At 40.3% G+C, this 15,346-nt stretch overlaps 1 protein-coding gene across 1 annotated transcript in view; it reads left to right on the forward strand.

Moving 5' to 3' along the window:
* TPRG1 (tumor protein p63 regulated 1) overlaps window positions 1-15,346 on the forward strand; it is a 127,688-nt gene that overhangs the window by 4,243 nt on the left and 108,099 nt on the right. Inside the window, exon 2 of the mRNA XM_058426119.1 lies at window positions 12,197-12,415. Within this exon, the coding sequence (XP_058282102.1) occupies window positions 12,197-12,415 (219 nt within the window). The remainder of the gene's footprint in view (window positions 1-12,196; window positions 12,416-15,346) is intronic.

Below are 15,346 nucleotides of genomic sequence, written 5' to 3' on the forward strand. Positions count from 1 at the left end.
TCTTGGTGTTCAAGGCTCTGTTTCCTGGGATGAAGGGAACTGCTTCAATTTAGATACTAGGGAGGTGTGACTTCTTTTAGTGGCTAAAGTACTATTTCCCAAGAGGCACAGTCCTGCTTCAGCTCTAGCTGAAAAGGCAGAGGGAGTGGTAGGTGAAGTGGCTTCACCTCTGCTCGACCCAACAGAGAAAGCCGTAACAGCTGATTGTGGCTTGGCTTGAGGATATTTGGCCACTGGTCTGGGGTGGTTTGGCAGCAGCTTAGCCTCAAGGATAAAGGAGAGCCATGACTACTCACCGCTAGAGCAAGACACACTCTAGCCATAGTTCTAATTCAAGACAGTGTATTGCAGTAGCTGTGTGGGCCATAGGAGGCAGGGCACAGTGTCAGCTTCTCCTCTGGAGGGAGCACAGCTCTGTGGACTCCAGTCAGCTCCCACAGCTGGGCTTAGTGCCTGTGAGCACTGCAGGGGATCCCAGGGTTGAAATCTGTTGGTGTCCAAGGTGTTGATGGGGATTCCTAGGATCCTCTTGCTTTCTTCCTTGTTGTGGACAGAAGTTCCTCCTAGTTCCGAGGTGATCCTGATTAAGGGATGGAGTGGTAGAGGCCTGGCATTTCCTTCCCATCTCTACATAACAATCCCAAGTTTCTGTGTTCACCAGGGTTTCTGTTACTCCCCTGATGCACTTTGGTGCCCTTCCTTGGTTATTTTCATAAAATGTAGTTGTTTATTTGTTGTTCCGACTGTCTTTGTGAAGAGTAGAGTGCTAGGGGGCTTCTAGCCGGCCAGCTTGCTGACATCACCTTTCTCAAAGAGCAGGTTTCTCTTGCTTCATAGGCCAACGAAGCCTTCTCAGGGATTTGAGGCAGTTTAAGCAGAAAAGAGGAGCCTGAAACCCTACTGCTTCCATTAATTTACTTTGTGACCTGAAGTAAGTCACTTCCTTACTCCCATCTGAGGATCTAATTTCTTATTTGTAAAATGAAGATGTTGAGTTAGATAATATCTAAAATGTTTGGCAGCCCTGTTGGATTTTATCATGTGAAACTAACTGAAGAGTCACTTTCAGAAAAATAATCCTGTCACAGTGCTGGTAGTGTGCTATTTCTTGACCTCAGTGATTGTTTGCATGGTGTATTAATATCTGTTATCATGCTACTAATAAAGATATACCAGAGACTGGGTAATTTATAAAGGAGAGAGGTTTAATTGACTCACAGTTCCACACGGCTGGGGAGGCTTCAAAATCATGGCAGAAGGTGAAGGGGAAGCAAGACACATCTTACATGGCAGCAGGCAGGAGGGGGCATGTGCAGGGAAACTCCCCTTTATAAATCCATCAGATCTCTTGATACTTATTCACTATCGTGAGAACAGCATGGAAAAGACCGGCCCCCTGAGTTACCTCCCACTGGGTCCCTCCCATGACACTGTGGGAATTATGGGAGCTACAATTCAAGATGAGATTTGGGTGGGGACACAGCCAAACCATATCACACTGGTATTCTTATGTTATGATAATTCATTGTTCTGCATATTTATGATTTTTTGAGTGCATGTCATAGTTCAATAAAATGTTTATTAATAAAAACCATTAGAATAATAAAGGCTGGAGTTTTTATTTTGAGGGAAAAATACTATTTTCAGAACTTAGATGAATACTTTCCATGAATTTTATAAAATCTAGGTGTAAAAAGTCACAGTTGGTCTAACAAGAAACCGAGGTTTTGGGGTGACTTCCTTAAACAAAACTCCCAGGCAGGAACATCTGCTTGTGGAATGTTTGTTCTCACTGCTGCCTGGCACCAGGATTAATGCTGGGAAGGTAGTAATCTCTGGTAGGCATTAATCTACACACTCCTCTGGGATGTCTCAATAACTGGGACAGAGGCTTGTTTTAATGTGTAGGCATTGACACCACCAAGCTTCTGAATCAGCAGATTCAAAATCAGGGATTCTATTTAGTTTGTAGAGAAAATAACAAAGGCTACTGCAGGTCTCAGCTGTTGGCATTGGTTGATTTTTTTTATCTCTCTGCTTCTTTCTTGTTCATCTGTATATGGAGAAAACATCTGAGTCTTTACAGGCTCTCCGAGTGCATTATCAGGACCAGCATCTTTAGCCTTGCGTGTTGCTCCTTCCTCTCTTTCTGTATTTTTCTCTCTCTTTTGTATGTGTGTTTGGTTGGGGTAGGGGGACGGGTGATTTAGTCTTATTTATTCTACTCCCCAGAATGTGACCACTTTTCTGCCCCCTTTCTGTCCCACAGTCTTCAGGGTCAGGCCAGTTGCAAAGTAGGACACTTTTGCTATTGCCTGAGATAAGTCACTCAATTCAATATTTGGCTTACAGAGTGGTTTTGTTTTACTTTTTCAGATGCTTCTCCTGCCAACTCTCTTCTAATTCACAAATCCTTATATAGATTTATATTAATAGCTAGCTATAGAATTTATTTCTGTAGGGGAATTTCAGTATTGGACAGGGGCTGTGAAGGGGAGAACCCAAGAGATCTGGATGTGTAGATTAAGTAGATATGTTTCTAACCAAAACCAAACACATAAACAAGAAAGAATTTGTTATTCTGAAAAGAGAGAAGTGAGAAATAGATGAATGATATAATATTGGACCATACACAATGTGACACACCTCTCTATGACCTCTCTAAATCATTGATAAAGTTGTTAACCCCAGGAAATTCTTAAGGCAAGTGGAATATTTACACTGCCAAGGCCAGAATGTGTAAGTGGGTTGACTGTGAGAAAATTCTCAGCAGGTGTGGAGGGGATGGCAGAGAGAAGGGAATACAGAGAAAGTGTGAGAAGAATTTCAAATTCTCCTCCCAATTCGAAATGTTAGTTTTCACCAACTGTAACCAGATCTTCAAGGGATTGGGTTTGAGGGTGGGCGGCTGACATCTCAATTGCACACACCATATTACCTGCCACTTTTGGAACACACTCCTCTCACACCTCACACATTTGCTTGGAACGTCCTCCACCTACCCTCTAGTGTACAGTCAGCTCTGAGGTGCCTTACTCCACACCTCTAACTTCCCACATTCACATTCCCCTCTTCCCACTAACCATCTTCTGTCTCTATGGTGTTTTGTGCACATACTCCTATCATGGCTCTATCACAAAAGGCTGCCATTATCTGCTCGTGTTTCTGTCACCTCCACTAGACTATGAGCTTCTGTAGATTAAAGACTGTGGTATGAGTTCCTATATGTGTCTGTGAGAGAAGATGCTTTTGTTCATGCTTTAGCACAGAACTTCATTACTCGGTCCACAAACATTTACTGAGCACTCGCTGTGTATGAGGTAATGTGCACAGATAAAACAAATATAAGCCTTGTCCTTCCAATCTGAAGTAGTGCCAAGAAACAGGCAGGGTATCCATTCATCTATCCAAGAAATTTAAACTTAATGGCTGCTCTATATCATGCCTATACTAAGTGCTGGACTATGAAGATTAGTGCAGCACAGTTCCTGCTCTGGAATTGCTCATGGCCCACTAGTGAAGACAGGAAAGTAAATGGTGATTACAGAATAGTAGGATCAATGCCACAGGAGTCAAGAACTCAAGTGCTATCATAACCCAGACTGGATGAGTGGTAGAAGCATGCACTCAAACGTCTAAGAAAATTCATCTCAAGGGATCTGTAATCTCAAAAAATTCTCTAGTCAGTATCTTTGTCTTTATCACTTTCTTCTTTATGTATTTTTGAGAAAATCTCTCTAAAAATAAATACATGCTGTGAGAAGCTCAACAGAACTTTAAATTATTTCCTTCTTAAGTACAAGAATAGTTACTGAGGCTCGAGCATGTCTTTGGCCCTAGACTGGGTGAGATGCCCAGCTCTCCACTCTGCATGTCCCAAGCAGCTCTGACCTATATGGATTTTTATTTGAGTCAGAGGGAAGTCATAAAACAACACCCTATAATCTCCACAATAGGCACCCAAATTCGTGACCGTTATCACAATCTTATTCCTGTGACCTTACAGCTTTTTCATCACAAGAGAACCAATTTGCTCAGTTGGAGTCACATGATGAAGATGAGATGGGGAAAACCATTTATGAACAATCTCTATAGGCTTCCATCCAAAACATTCCGGACACTGAAGAAAAATTAATCAAATCTTGTAGACTCATTGAACTGGAAACTTATGAATAATTTAGTCCAGCAGTTTTCAAATTTGAACATTTTCCCCCCAAATAAAAGCTTCAGAAGAAATCCAGTAAGAGATAAATGGATCTTTTTTGACTGAAATAAGTTTGATGACTGGGGAAACCCACCCATGAACCCCTCAGGTAACCTCAAGAGTAGTATCCAGGGCTGGGCGTGATGGCTCACGCCTGTAATCCCAGCACTTTGGGAAGCCGAGGCAGGCGAATCATGGGTCAGGAGTTCGAGACCAGTCTGGCCAAAATGGTGAAACCCCGTCTCTACTAAAAACACACAAAAAATTAGCTGGGTTTGGTGGTGGTCACCTGTAATCCCAGCTACTCAGGAGGCTGAGGCAGGAGAATCACTTGAACCTTGGAGGCAGAGGTTGCAGTGAGCTGAGATCGCGCCACTGCACTGCAGCCCGGGCAACAGTGCGAGACTCCATCTCAAAACAAAAACAAATAAACAAACAAAAAAACAATGAATAGTATCCAAGAGCACAACTTGCAAACAATCAAGTCTCACTTTTATTTTGTGGAGAGGAACCTGCAGTGCAGAGAAGGGGAGCAAGAAAGTGACCTACCCAGGGTTACTCTGAGGGGACAGCAAAAGAGTGAGGACCCACATTTCTTGGCCTAGCCCTGTATTCTTCCCCACAGCCCTCTTTCCATCTGCTGCTGAGTCAAAGCACTCTATAGCGGAGCAGAGGACTCTGCCTGGCCCAGGTGGAGCTGGGAGGGGAGAAAGCCTCCGTCAACTCAACTTTCCCCCAGGACACAGAGCAACGCTGCTGGCATGTTATCACTAATATACAAAATGTGAAATTGTAAGGAATTGTTTGCCAATTTTCTTATCTCAACTGGCACAGAAGCAGGCTTGTTGGAGAGTTATGAGGTGTTAGAGTATTGTTGTTTATCCACTGCACATCCCTCGGCTGTTCTCACAGACAGACTCAGGGAAGGCTGCACACATAAATTCACATAAATTACCTTTACAAAATGTCAAAATTAAAAGTAGATTTTTATTTTGGGTATATGCCTTGAGACTGTTAACCCCTTCATGGGGGTAGAGGTGTCAGCATGAGAAAACACAGTTGACATCTTTGACTGCACACAGACCACAGGGACTAATTCCTGATCTTCCTTCCTATTCCCATCGCTATCCCATCTGCAGCAGAGTCATCGTTCTTGTTAACAAGCCATAGACTTTTCTAAGTTCCCTGTCTGTGCACAAATATTGCTCTAGATACAAGATTTTTTAATTCTGTGGTTACTGTAATTTCATTCTTTATTTAACTAAGTTGTAATTAACTAACTGAGAGTTCAGAAGAGACACACAACCATTCTGGGCCTCAGTTTCCTTACTTGTAAAAGGTGGATGCTATGGTTTGAAGGTCTGTGTCTTCTTTAAGATTTATATTGAAACATAATTCCCTAAACAGTGATATTAAGAGGTGAGGCCTGTGGGAGGTGATTAGGCTATAAGGGCTCTGTTCTCACGAATGGGATTAGTGCCTTATAAAAAATCTGGAGGAAACTAGCTAGGCCCTTTTTACCCTTTTCATTTCTCCCATCATGTGAGGACACAGCATTTGTCCCCTTCGAGAGGTACAATGTTAAAAGCACCATCTTGAAAGCAGAGACCCGCACCAGACACCGATCTGCTGGTGCCTTGATCTTGGAATAATCAGACTCCAGAATTGTGAGAAATAAATTTCTGTGGTTTATAAATTATTCAGCCCCATGTGTTTGGTTATAGCAGCTGCAATGGACTAAGGCAGTGGAGATTGGAATAGATGAGTGCTAAACAGCCAGCTTTTCTTCCCAAGGGTTCACAGAGGTAGCAATGGGGATCATCAAGTAGCTATTGATATTTCAAAAGTTTTGTGGATATTATAGATACCTGCAATAGGATTTTTAAAAATCCTGTGTGACTTCTGGAGGTATCAGGAGACAGATAGAACAAGTGAAAAAAGCAAGGGAGTGCCTGGTGTTGCAGCTGGTCCAGCAGGTAGAGAGGACCAGCAGCCCAGAAGGACTTTCTGAAAACTAGATTTAAAAAGGGGGCAGGTAGTGCTGAAGAAATGGAGAATGACATGGCTCTTGTGAAGAGGTTCACCACGAAATAGCCCTGAGAGAAGGCAAGCATCTTTAATGCCAATACTGGTTTCTAAATATGAAGTATGATACTTTTTGTTATACTCAAATTTTTGTTTTTTTTTATTTTTTTTGAAATGGAGTCTCACTCTGTCACCCAGGCTGGAGTGCAGTAGTGTGATCTCAGCTCACTGCAACCTCCACCTCCCAGGTTCAAGCAATTCTCCTGCCTCTGCCTCCCAAGTAGCTGGGATTTACAGGGGCCTGCCACCACGTCTGGCTAATTTTTCTATTTTTAGTAGAGATGGGGGTTTCACCATGTTGACCAGGCCAGTCTTGAACTCCTGACCTCAGGTGATCCGCCCACGTTGGCCTCCCAAATTGTTGGGATTACAGGCGTAAGCCACTGCTCCCAGCCTCAAATTGGCCTTTATTGAACTGTTGTGAGAGGGAAAAACATTCCCAAACTTGCCTTTTCTTTGCCTCTGACTCAAGTTCTGGCAACTAAGTGTGGCTGGCTATGCCTTTAAAGCTGATTAGGAGTTTTCAGGGTGCCTTTCACACTGATTAAAAAGTTCTCAGGGTAGTTATTCATCCACTTCTCTGAGAAACAAACATTTACTGGGGGCCAACTATGGTGGATCTGTCTTTGCTTTTAAAAAACGCAAAAAGAATCGTCTTAAGATCGTGCCGTGTTTCTGTAGGACAGAAATCTTTCAGTATGTGGTGGAGCAGAATCATCAATGATGAAGAGACTGGAAAGCTCTGGACCGGGGGTAGGCTAGCTCTGACAGTCTAGGATGGAGCAGCAGAATGAAAAATCAAACGGGAAATGGGAGTAGAAAGAATGTGGATTTGAGCCAGGACCACGTTGTGATCTCTATGCTCCAAACCTTTTTGTCTTCTCACTGTGACACTATCAATATTAAAACTTCTGTTTCTATAACTTTAAGTTGTTCAATATTATGTGTTTTTTCCCTTTTAGGCAAAATGTAATAGGTTTGGGGTGCCTTACAAATTTTAGTTTTTCTTTTTTCTGATGTGAGAACAATTTAAAACTTTTAAATTTGTGACCCTAAAAGCCATTTTTTTTCTTCTCATTTTAAAAGAAAGTAAAATATTTGAAGGGCTTCTAAAAGTTTTGTGAAACCTCAGGCACTGTGCTTCTTGTGCCTAAAGGATTTGTCAACCTGGTTCTGGGGGGAAGAGAAAGGCTTCATTCAGCCTGCAGTGCTCGCTGTGGGGCTGCTGATGCAGGGGAAGATGGGGATTGGTCCTGCTTCATGGAAGCTGTATCTCTGAGCCCAGAAATCACTGGCCTCAGACATTTGGCAAAAGTGCCTCCAGTTTGCCAGTGCATAAGTTTGATGGCCGTTTCTTTGCTTTTCTTCTAAATGCAGCAACTTTGAGAGTAGGATAGAACAGTGAACTGGAGTCCAGAAAACTGGAGGTCTGGTTGCATGTGTTGATTCTATGGAGCTGTGTGGCCATGGACAACCTTCATCTCAGGGGGTCTGTTTCAATATTTGCCAGATAAAAAAGTTGAACTAGACAATAACTTTTCAGCTATAATTTATGCCCTACATGCTTCTATAATATTATTAGAAAAAGTCTCAGAGAGATAGATGAATTCCTTATAAATGGAAGCAGTTATACTTAGACCAGGATCTGGAAATAAGTTATTTACTATAATACTATATTAAATTTAGTTCTGAATTTTCTGGCAGCTGAGAAATATAGTATTCCTATTGTCTAATCAAAGGCAAGGTAGTACTTCTTTAAGGCTTTATTTGGGTTTTTTTTAATGCTAAAAAATCTGCGCTACTGCCATTTAATTTTTTTAAAAGAGCAAAAATTGACGCACAATCCACTACTTCAATAAATATAAATATTTTCTTTCTAGTCTTTACCAATGTGAAATTATTCAGTGGAACATTGCAAGATAAAATATTTTTGGTTTCCTGCTTTATTTCACTTAAAAAGATACAACCGTTAATCTCGTGCTACTGCAATGTTTGTGTGTTATTTTGAATGTCTGTACAATACAAATTGGATATTCTTAGCCATTCCTTGAACGTTAGGTGTTTAGTTGGTTTTCAATTTTCATTACTACTCAGAATAAGTAATTAATATTGTAGTGTTTTGCTTCTTAAAGGTAGTTTTTATTACATGAATTCCCTGGAATGAGAAGATTCCATTGAAAAGTAAGAACATTGGCTGGGCAAGGTGGCTCATGCCTATAATCCCAGGACTTTGGGAGACCGAGGCGGGCAGATCACGAGGTCCAGATATCAAGACCATCCTGGCCAACACGGTGAAACTCTGTCTCTACTAAAAATACAAAAAATTAGCTGGGCATGGTGGCACACGCCTGTAGTCCCAGCTGCTCTGGAGGCTGAGGCAGAAGAATTGCATGAACCCAGGAGGCGGAGAATGCAGTGAGCCTAGATCGTGCCACTGCACTTCAGCCTGGCGACAGAGCAAGACTCTGTCTCAAAAAAAACAAAAACAAAAACAAAAACAAAAAAAACTGTGAACATCATTTACTTTTTCTAAGTTTTGATCCTTTGTTTTCCTATGAAATTGTGCTGCCTTTACTCTCTGAATGTGTTGCCTTTACTCTCCAAATGAAGATATAAATTTACTGGGAAATATTACAGAACATTAAATCTTTTCAGTTCTAAAAGGCTCCCAATGAGTTTGTTGCAGGGGATGATTGATCTGTGTGAAAGCAATGGAACATTTGATTTTGATTTGTTACTGGTATTAATGTACCTTTAGCATTTCACGGAATACAGCCTATGCAGGGATAGAAGAGCACTTGCTATTGAATTGGGAATGAACTGGGCCAGAGGTCACGAGAAATAGAGTGGAATGTGTAGATGTGCAACACGCTTCTCCTATTGGGGAAGTTGAGGAAGTTCTATTTATTGTTCTTCTAAGATATTCCTGTGACTGGAACAGAGCTGGAATTACTCTGGATTGGGATAGCTGAGCTCAACTTTCCCACTATTTATGGCAGTGAGAATTTAAACGGAGCTGAGAGTTTCCTTCTTTCCTGGATCTCAAACAGCTTGGTCTCAGAGCGCAGAGCTTCCCCAAGTGTTTCCAGAGAAGACAGCCTGAGGGAGAGGAAGTGGTGCTAATTAAATCCTCCCTCTGTTTTCCAGGCACAGGAGCCTTTCGCAGATGTCTGTTGTTAGGCGTGTGTTCACAGAGTGCACAAATACAGAAGCAAGCTTTCCTTCCCCAATGACACAAACCTTCCTTCACAGGTTATAGAGAACTTTAGAAATGCATTTCCTTCCAACACCCACTGTGATAAAGGTGGCAGACCTGCATAAATACAGCATGTAGCTGCCAGGGACAGGGAGGTCAGAGTGCCTCCTCTGTCTCTCTTTCTTTCTCTGTCTCTGTCTCTATGTCTCTCTCTCTCTCTCTCTCTCTCACACACACACACACACACACACACACACACACACACGCACACACTCTCTCTCTTTCTCCTGCTTCTTCATTCCTTGTTTTCTCAGAGACCAATTTCTACCTTTTGCACACCTCACTTTAAAAGATCACCTAAAAGCTCACAGACGTCTTTTCTGTCATAAGGCAGATGTTGGGTGTGCTATACTGGGGGCATGGTTGGGAGGCCGGTTGCTGCTACGACTATCAAAGTGTGACCCTGGGTGGTTCCCATCTACTCTGTGTTCCTCAGAAAGATGGGGAAAGAGTAAGTAGCTCTTCTAGGATTGCTGGAAAGATGGGATAAGAAAACATATAAAGCTTAAGAAAACATATAAAACAAACTGCACAAGGCTTTCCACTTGTGAGTTACCTTAGCTGTGTTTTCTACATTCAAATCCTCAGGGTGAACATGTATATAGATACACATTTGCTTGAGACCATCCAGTTCACTCCTATCATCCTGACATAATTGCCAATAGCACCCTTTTCATGCCAAAATTTCCAAAATTAGCTAATAAATTATATGATCATACTGTTTTTACCTCTTGTGAATAGCCTAGTTAATCCCAATTTCAAAAGTGGAAGTTTGCTGGGGATAGGGGCTTTTTCTCACCTTCCTTTGTTTCACAAGAACCAAGGAAATTGATTAAAAACCACTTTTTGTTTAGGAACAAGGAGGTGACTCTGAGAATAATTTGACATTCCTACTTTCATGGTGAAAATGGACACGAAACTTTCCAGGCATCATTGACAACATGCTCACTGTCAGCTTGAAATGATTTGAGTGCACATGCTAACATGTGCCTTCTATTTTATTTTGCTTTGCTTTATATGTACAAAATAGAAACCAATATATTATTATTTTTATTTATTTTAAACCATGTGTGATCATTACTAGCACCCATAGACATGGAAAGAAACAAAAATAAAATCACCTCTAACACTGTCATCTAGAGAAAACTATTGTTAATATTTTATTTTACTTCTTTTCAAACCCTCTTTTTAGACATTTTAAAATCTGTTATACCATATATGTATGCCTGTATATACATATGCAGGTACATTTCCCTCCTTCCTTCCTTCCTTCCTTCCTTCCTTCCTTCCTTCCTTCCTTTCCTTCTTTCCTTCTTTCCCTTCCTTCCCTTCCTTCCTTCCTTTCCTTCCTTCCTTCGTCTTTCTTTTCTTTGTCTTTCTTTCTTTCTTTCTTCTTTCTTTCTCTTTCTTTTTTCCTTCTTTCCTCCTTTCCTTTCCTTCATCTTTCTTCTCTTTCTAATTTAAAAAAATTGGAATAATATTATTTATAATATTTTGTAACTTACTTTTTTCCATTTATATTTTGGATATTTTCTGTGATAAAAATATACACTCACATTTTCAATGATAACATTGTATTTATGGTACAACATATTTTATTTAGTCAACTTCTTATTGATGGATACTTATTTTATCTTTTGGTGTTAGACACAATATTGCCTGAATGTCTAATGTTTTTATATACAGTGTTCTATTGTTCTATGAGATATAAAGTGGTGTGTTTTTCTTTTATATAACGAGGTATATTTTTCTATTAGATGCGATGTTGTGATGAACAAACTTTTTTTTTTTTTTTTTGAGACAGGGTCTTACTCTGTTGCCTAGCCTGGAGTGCAGTGGCATGATCTTGGCTCACTGCAGCTTCCACTTCCTGTGCTCAGGTGCCCCTCCCACCTCAGCCTACCAAGTAGCTGGGACTACGGGCACATGCCACCATGTCTGGCTAATTTTTGTGTTTTTTGTAGAGACTGGGTTTCGCCATGTTGCCCAGGCTGGTCTCAAACTCCTGAGCACAAGGGATCTACCAGCCTTGGACTCCTAGAATGCTGGAATTACAGGCATGAGCCACCACGGCCAGCTGAACAACCGTGTGTGTGTGTCTGTGTGTGCGTGTATGCATGTGCCTGTGTGTGAGTCTTTGGGTATTCATCTAAATTATTTCCTTAGAATAAATTTTTAGAATTCGAATTTTTCAGTTTAAAAACATGTTCAGTACTAAGTGCTCTTATGCTCTATTATTACTCAAGAAGCACACAAGAAAATGCATTATCATTGCTTTTAACTCTTAAATAAGCTTGCAGTCTGGTGAATTTTCAACCAAAAATGCTATGCAATTTTGAAGAGAAATTGTCTGGTAATTATTTTATACAGTGCTTCTCTTGTTCAGGTTCCCGTCTCCTGGGATTAAACTCCTTTTCTCTGTCCGGAGAGTCTCTCCTTCACTCCTCTGGTAAATGACCTTGCAGGATTATGGATGGTATTTAGAAGTCTGGTTATGAAGCTGTATCCACCAATGCCTCTGTTTAGTTAACATGAAGGGTGTTTTTAAGTTTCAGGAATTCCATTTGCTCATCATATTCTGTTTTGCCATAGCTAGGACACAGGTACAGAGGTAACATTTTTTCAATGAGATTTTTCTGCCCTTGGTTTAGCCTGAAGAAATGTCAACAACTGGGAGTTTTGAAGGATTCCAGGCTGTGTCTCTGAAGCAAGAGGGAGATGACCAACCCTCTGAGACTGACCACCTATCGATGGAGGAAGAGGACCCGATGCCAAGACAGATTTCAAGACAGTCAAGTGTGACCGAATCAACTCTTTACCCCAATCCTTATCATCATCCTTATATCTCACGGAAGTACTTTGCTACACGGGTAAATTTATTGATTCTCTTAAATACTATATAAAAATTCACCATAAGACATCTTAAAATCCTTCTGTGTATCACATATTTACTGAGTGTATTCATATTTGTCTCATGTAATCGTCATAATAATCATGAAGTAGGTATCCTTATCCCCATTTAAAGATGAAAGATCTGAACTTTAGAGAATTTAAAGATCTATTTTTGATTCCACAGATAGTATTAAGGAGAAGTATGTCCTCCAGCTTCCTTCTTTGGTTCCTCAGTTTGTGCTTATGCTAAACCTGATCTCAAAGAACTAATATTCTATAAAGAGAGAACCATAGCAACTAGAATACAAAGCTGTTAATCCAGTGAGGGTATTCATTGTTTGTGTGGAAAAGATATGGATAATGGAGTGGAGAGGGTTGCTAAGAATGCACTGACTCTCTAAGGTTTACAATGGGATGCTCATATTATAACGAGGGAGCAGGTAGCTTTAAATTTCAAACCTATAGCTACCATCTGGAGCTGAGCTCTCTTACCTGTGCAATGGAGCTGGGAAAGTAAATGGATGGGTAAGTAAGCAGGAGGGAGCTTGTATATCTGGATGTTAAAAAAAGCAATATTTTTAACTTTTAGCATTTGAATCAAGTGGAGAGTGCTTCAGAGGTTTCTAGTACCTTTCCCTCTTGAGCTCTTCTTCCTACTTATAGATCCTCTTTCCAATCCTTCAACATTCTTATTAGCACAGTCATGGTTAGCTTAGAGGTTACAATCAACTGGGGGCAAAATCAGGGAGTTTACACTATGGCAGCAGAGAACATCTCATTTTCGTGTGTACGTGGGAGGTCTTTTTGGAAAAAAAATGTAATTCAACTCATTCTCATAAAAAATTGGGGCCAGGGTTTTGTGACTTTTACAAAGCTTTAATTAATAAATCCTGATTTGATTGCTTTCAAAATATATCTTTGGTTTAGGTAAAGTTTTAACTAAAGCAACTTAACCAGTGTGTGTGTGTGCCTGTGTCAGTCTGTGTTTAAACACTGCGTATACTCTTATGTGCAAGATGCTTTAGTAGGTGCTATACTATATGTGTGTTTGTGTGAGTGTTTCTGCATATGTAGAGCATATGGTTTGTTTTCCGAAGTATGTGAACTTTATTGAATATGCAAAGTTAAGCTGTGTGATATAGCTGCAAAGGAAATCAAAGCATCTCTTGGAGTTGTGCTATCTTTGATATTGATGATGTCAGGGTTTGATGATAGAAGAACACGCTGCATATAGAATAAAGATTTATTATTGAGAGCTGATGCAATTATGAGAGCTGGCCGACACTATGGAAAGTTGTTTTCTCTGAATCTGGTGTTGGGCCTGAAGTTAGAATAGGCCAATCAGTTGGCAGTTGTGAAGAGGAAATAGGGAAAAAGGAATAGGAAAAAATTGCATGGACAAACTGGAATTTCTGGTGACAATGTTTAACTTATGAGGAAAAACTGGAACTTATGTCTGTCTCTCACCAAGTCTAAACTTGATGGTGTGAGGTCACTTTTAGAAGCTAGTGCTTTCATTACTGAGCTACTCACTTAACCAGCCCAGGGAGAGGAAAATCTTAGAAAGAAAAGCCTGACTGTGATGGAAGGAGACACAGGTACAGGGGCTACCCCTTGCCATTAAGGAAACCAGGATATCAGTCGCCATGAACATGAGTTGTCACAGTGCATGGTGACCTGCACTGATCTTCAACAGGGAAAACGACTTATGTTTCAATTCTGCCTTTTGAATATTACACAGGTGTCTCTTGTTGCCAGCCCTAATTTGGAAACACACACAAAAGCAATTCTGGAAAATGTAGTTTCAGCTTAGCTAAATTGACAGAGTCCAAATCCACTACACATGATAATTGTATTGGTGTTGCACCATGTAGCTTATACAGCAAACTCACATCCTTTATCTGTTTGATTCCCCAGAGCAATACTGGGAGGCAGGCAGGAGAGGGCTTAACATCTGTGTTTTAAAGATGAACATATTGAAGTTTGAGAAAAATGAAGTGACCTGTTCAAGTCATATAATGTTAGTGGAAGGGCTGCAGCTAGATTCCGGGTCTTAATTCTGGAACTTCTTTCTCCAAGTCCAATACTTTCCTGACCACGCACAATAGAATTTATGGCTCCTTTATAAGTGTTTTCAATGACTGATTCTAATCAATGTGAAGAATATCTTTTTCATTAGGTGTATTGAAAACAATCTTAAGTTCTCAAAAGCTTGTGAGGGAAAAATCTTCTAATTATTAGTGAATCTAAAGTAAACCTGAAGACTCTAGGAACCAATAGGGAGATTTTCCCAAGATACTCAGCATTTGCCCTCCTTCAGACCAACAGACATAATATGAAGAGCTCTTATTGACATGTGAGTAAAATAAACGTGCATTCACACACGTGAGAACAAGGAAAATGCAACTGTTGGCTTAATTGAAGTTTATAATGATAAACTTAAAAAAAAAGATCCAGCTTTGCTAGCTTATGAACCACAAGTCTGCTAATGGGTGGCAGTTGAAAAAAACTGGAGAGAAATGTGTGTGTGGGCGGGGGGAGGGTATTGTATGTATATGCATATATTTCCTCATCTACAAAGTATAGATGAAACACCAGTTTTATATAAAAATTTAAATAAGCTAACTTTGTAAAAGTTCTTAGTCGAGTGCATAACACATCTATCAACATTTTATAAATGACATCTCATTGTTGTTATAAATGCTTTCTCTTTTTTCTTGACTTTACATCCATTTTTCTGTAATTGGTAATAGGAAACAACATTAAGATGCCCATGACCTCATCCTGACCTTCAGGGTAAGATATAAATGTAGACATGTAGGGTCTATAGCAGTAAAAAGGAAGCTAACTCATTTTCTCAATGGATAATTCAATAAGATCAAGAGTCTCAAAGATTCAAATCTATGAGA

This window comes from Hylobates moloch, unplaced genomic scaffold (genome assembly GCF_009828535.3).
Source record: "Hylobates moloch isolate HMO894 unplaced genomic scaffold, HMol_V3 SCAFFOLD_13, whole genome shotgun sequence".
Classification (NCBI taxonomy): Eukaryota; Metazoa; Chordata; class Mammalia; order Primates; family Hylobatidae; genus Hylobates; species Hylobates moloch.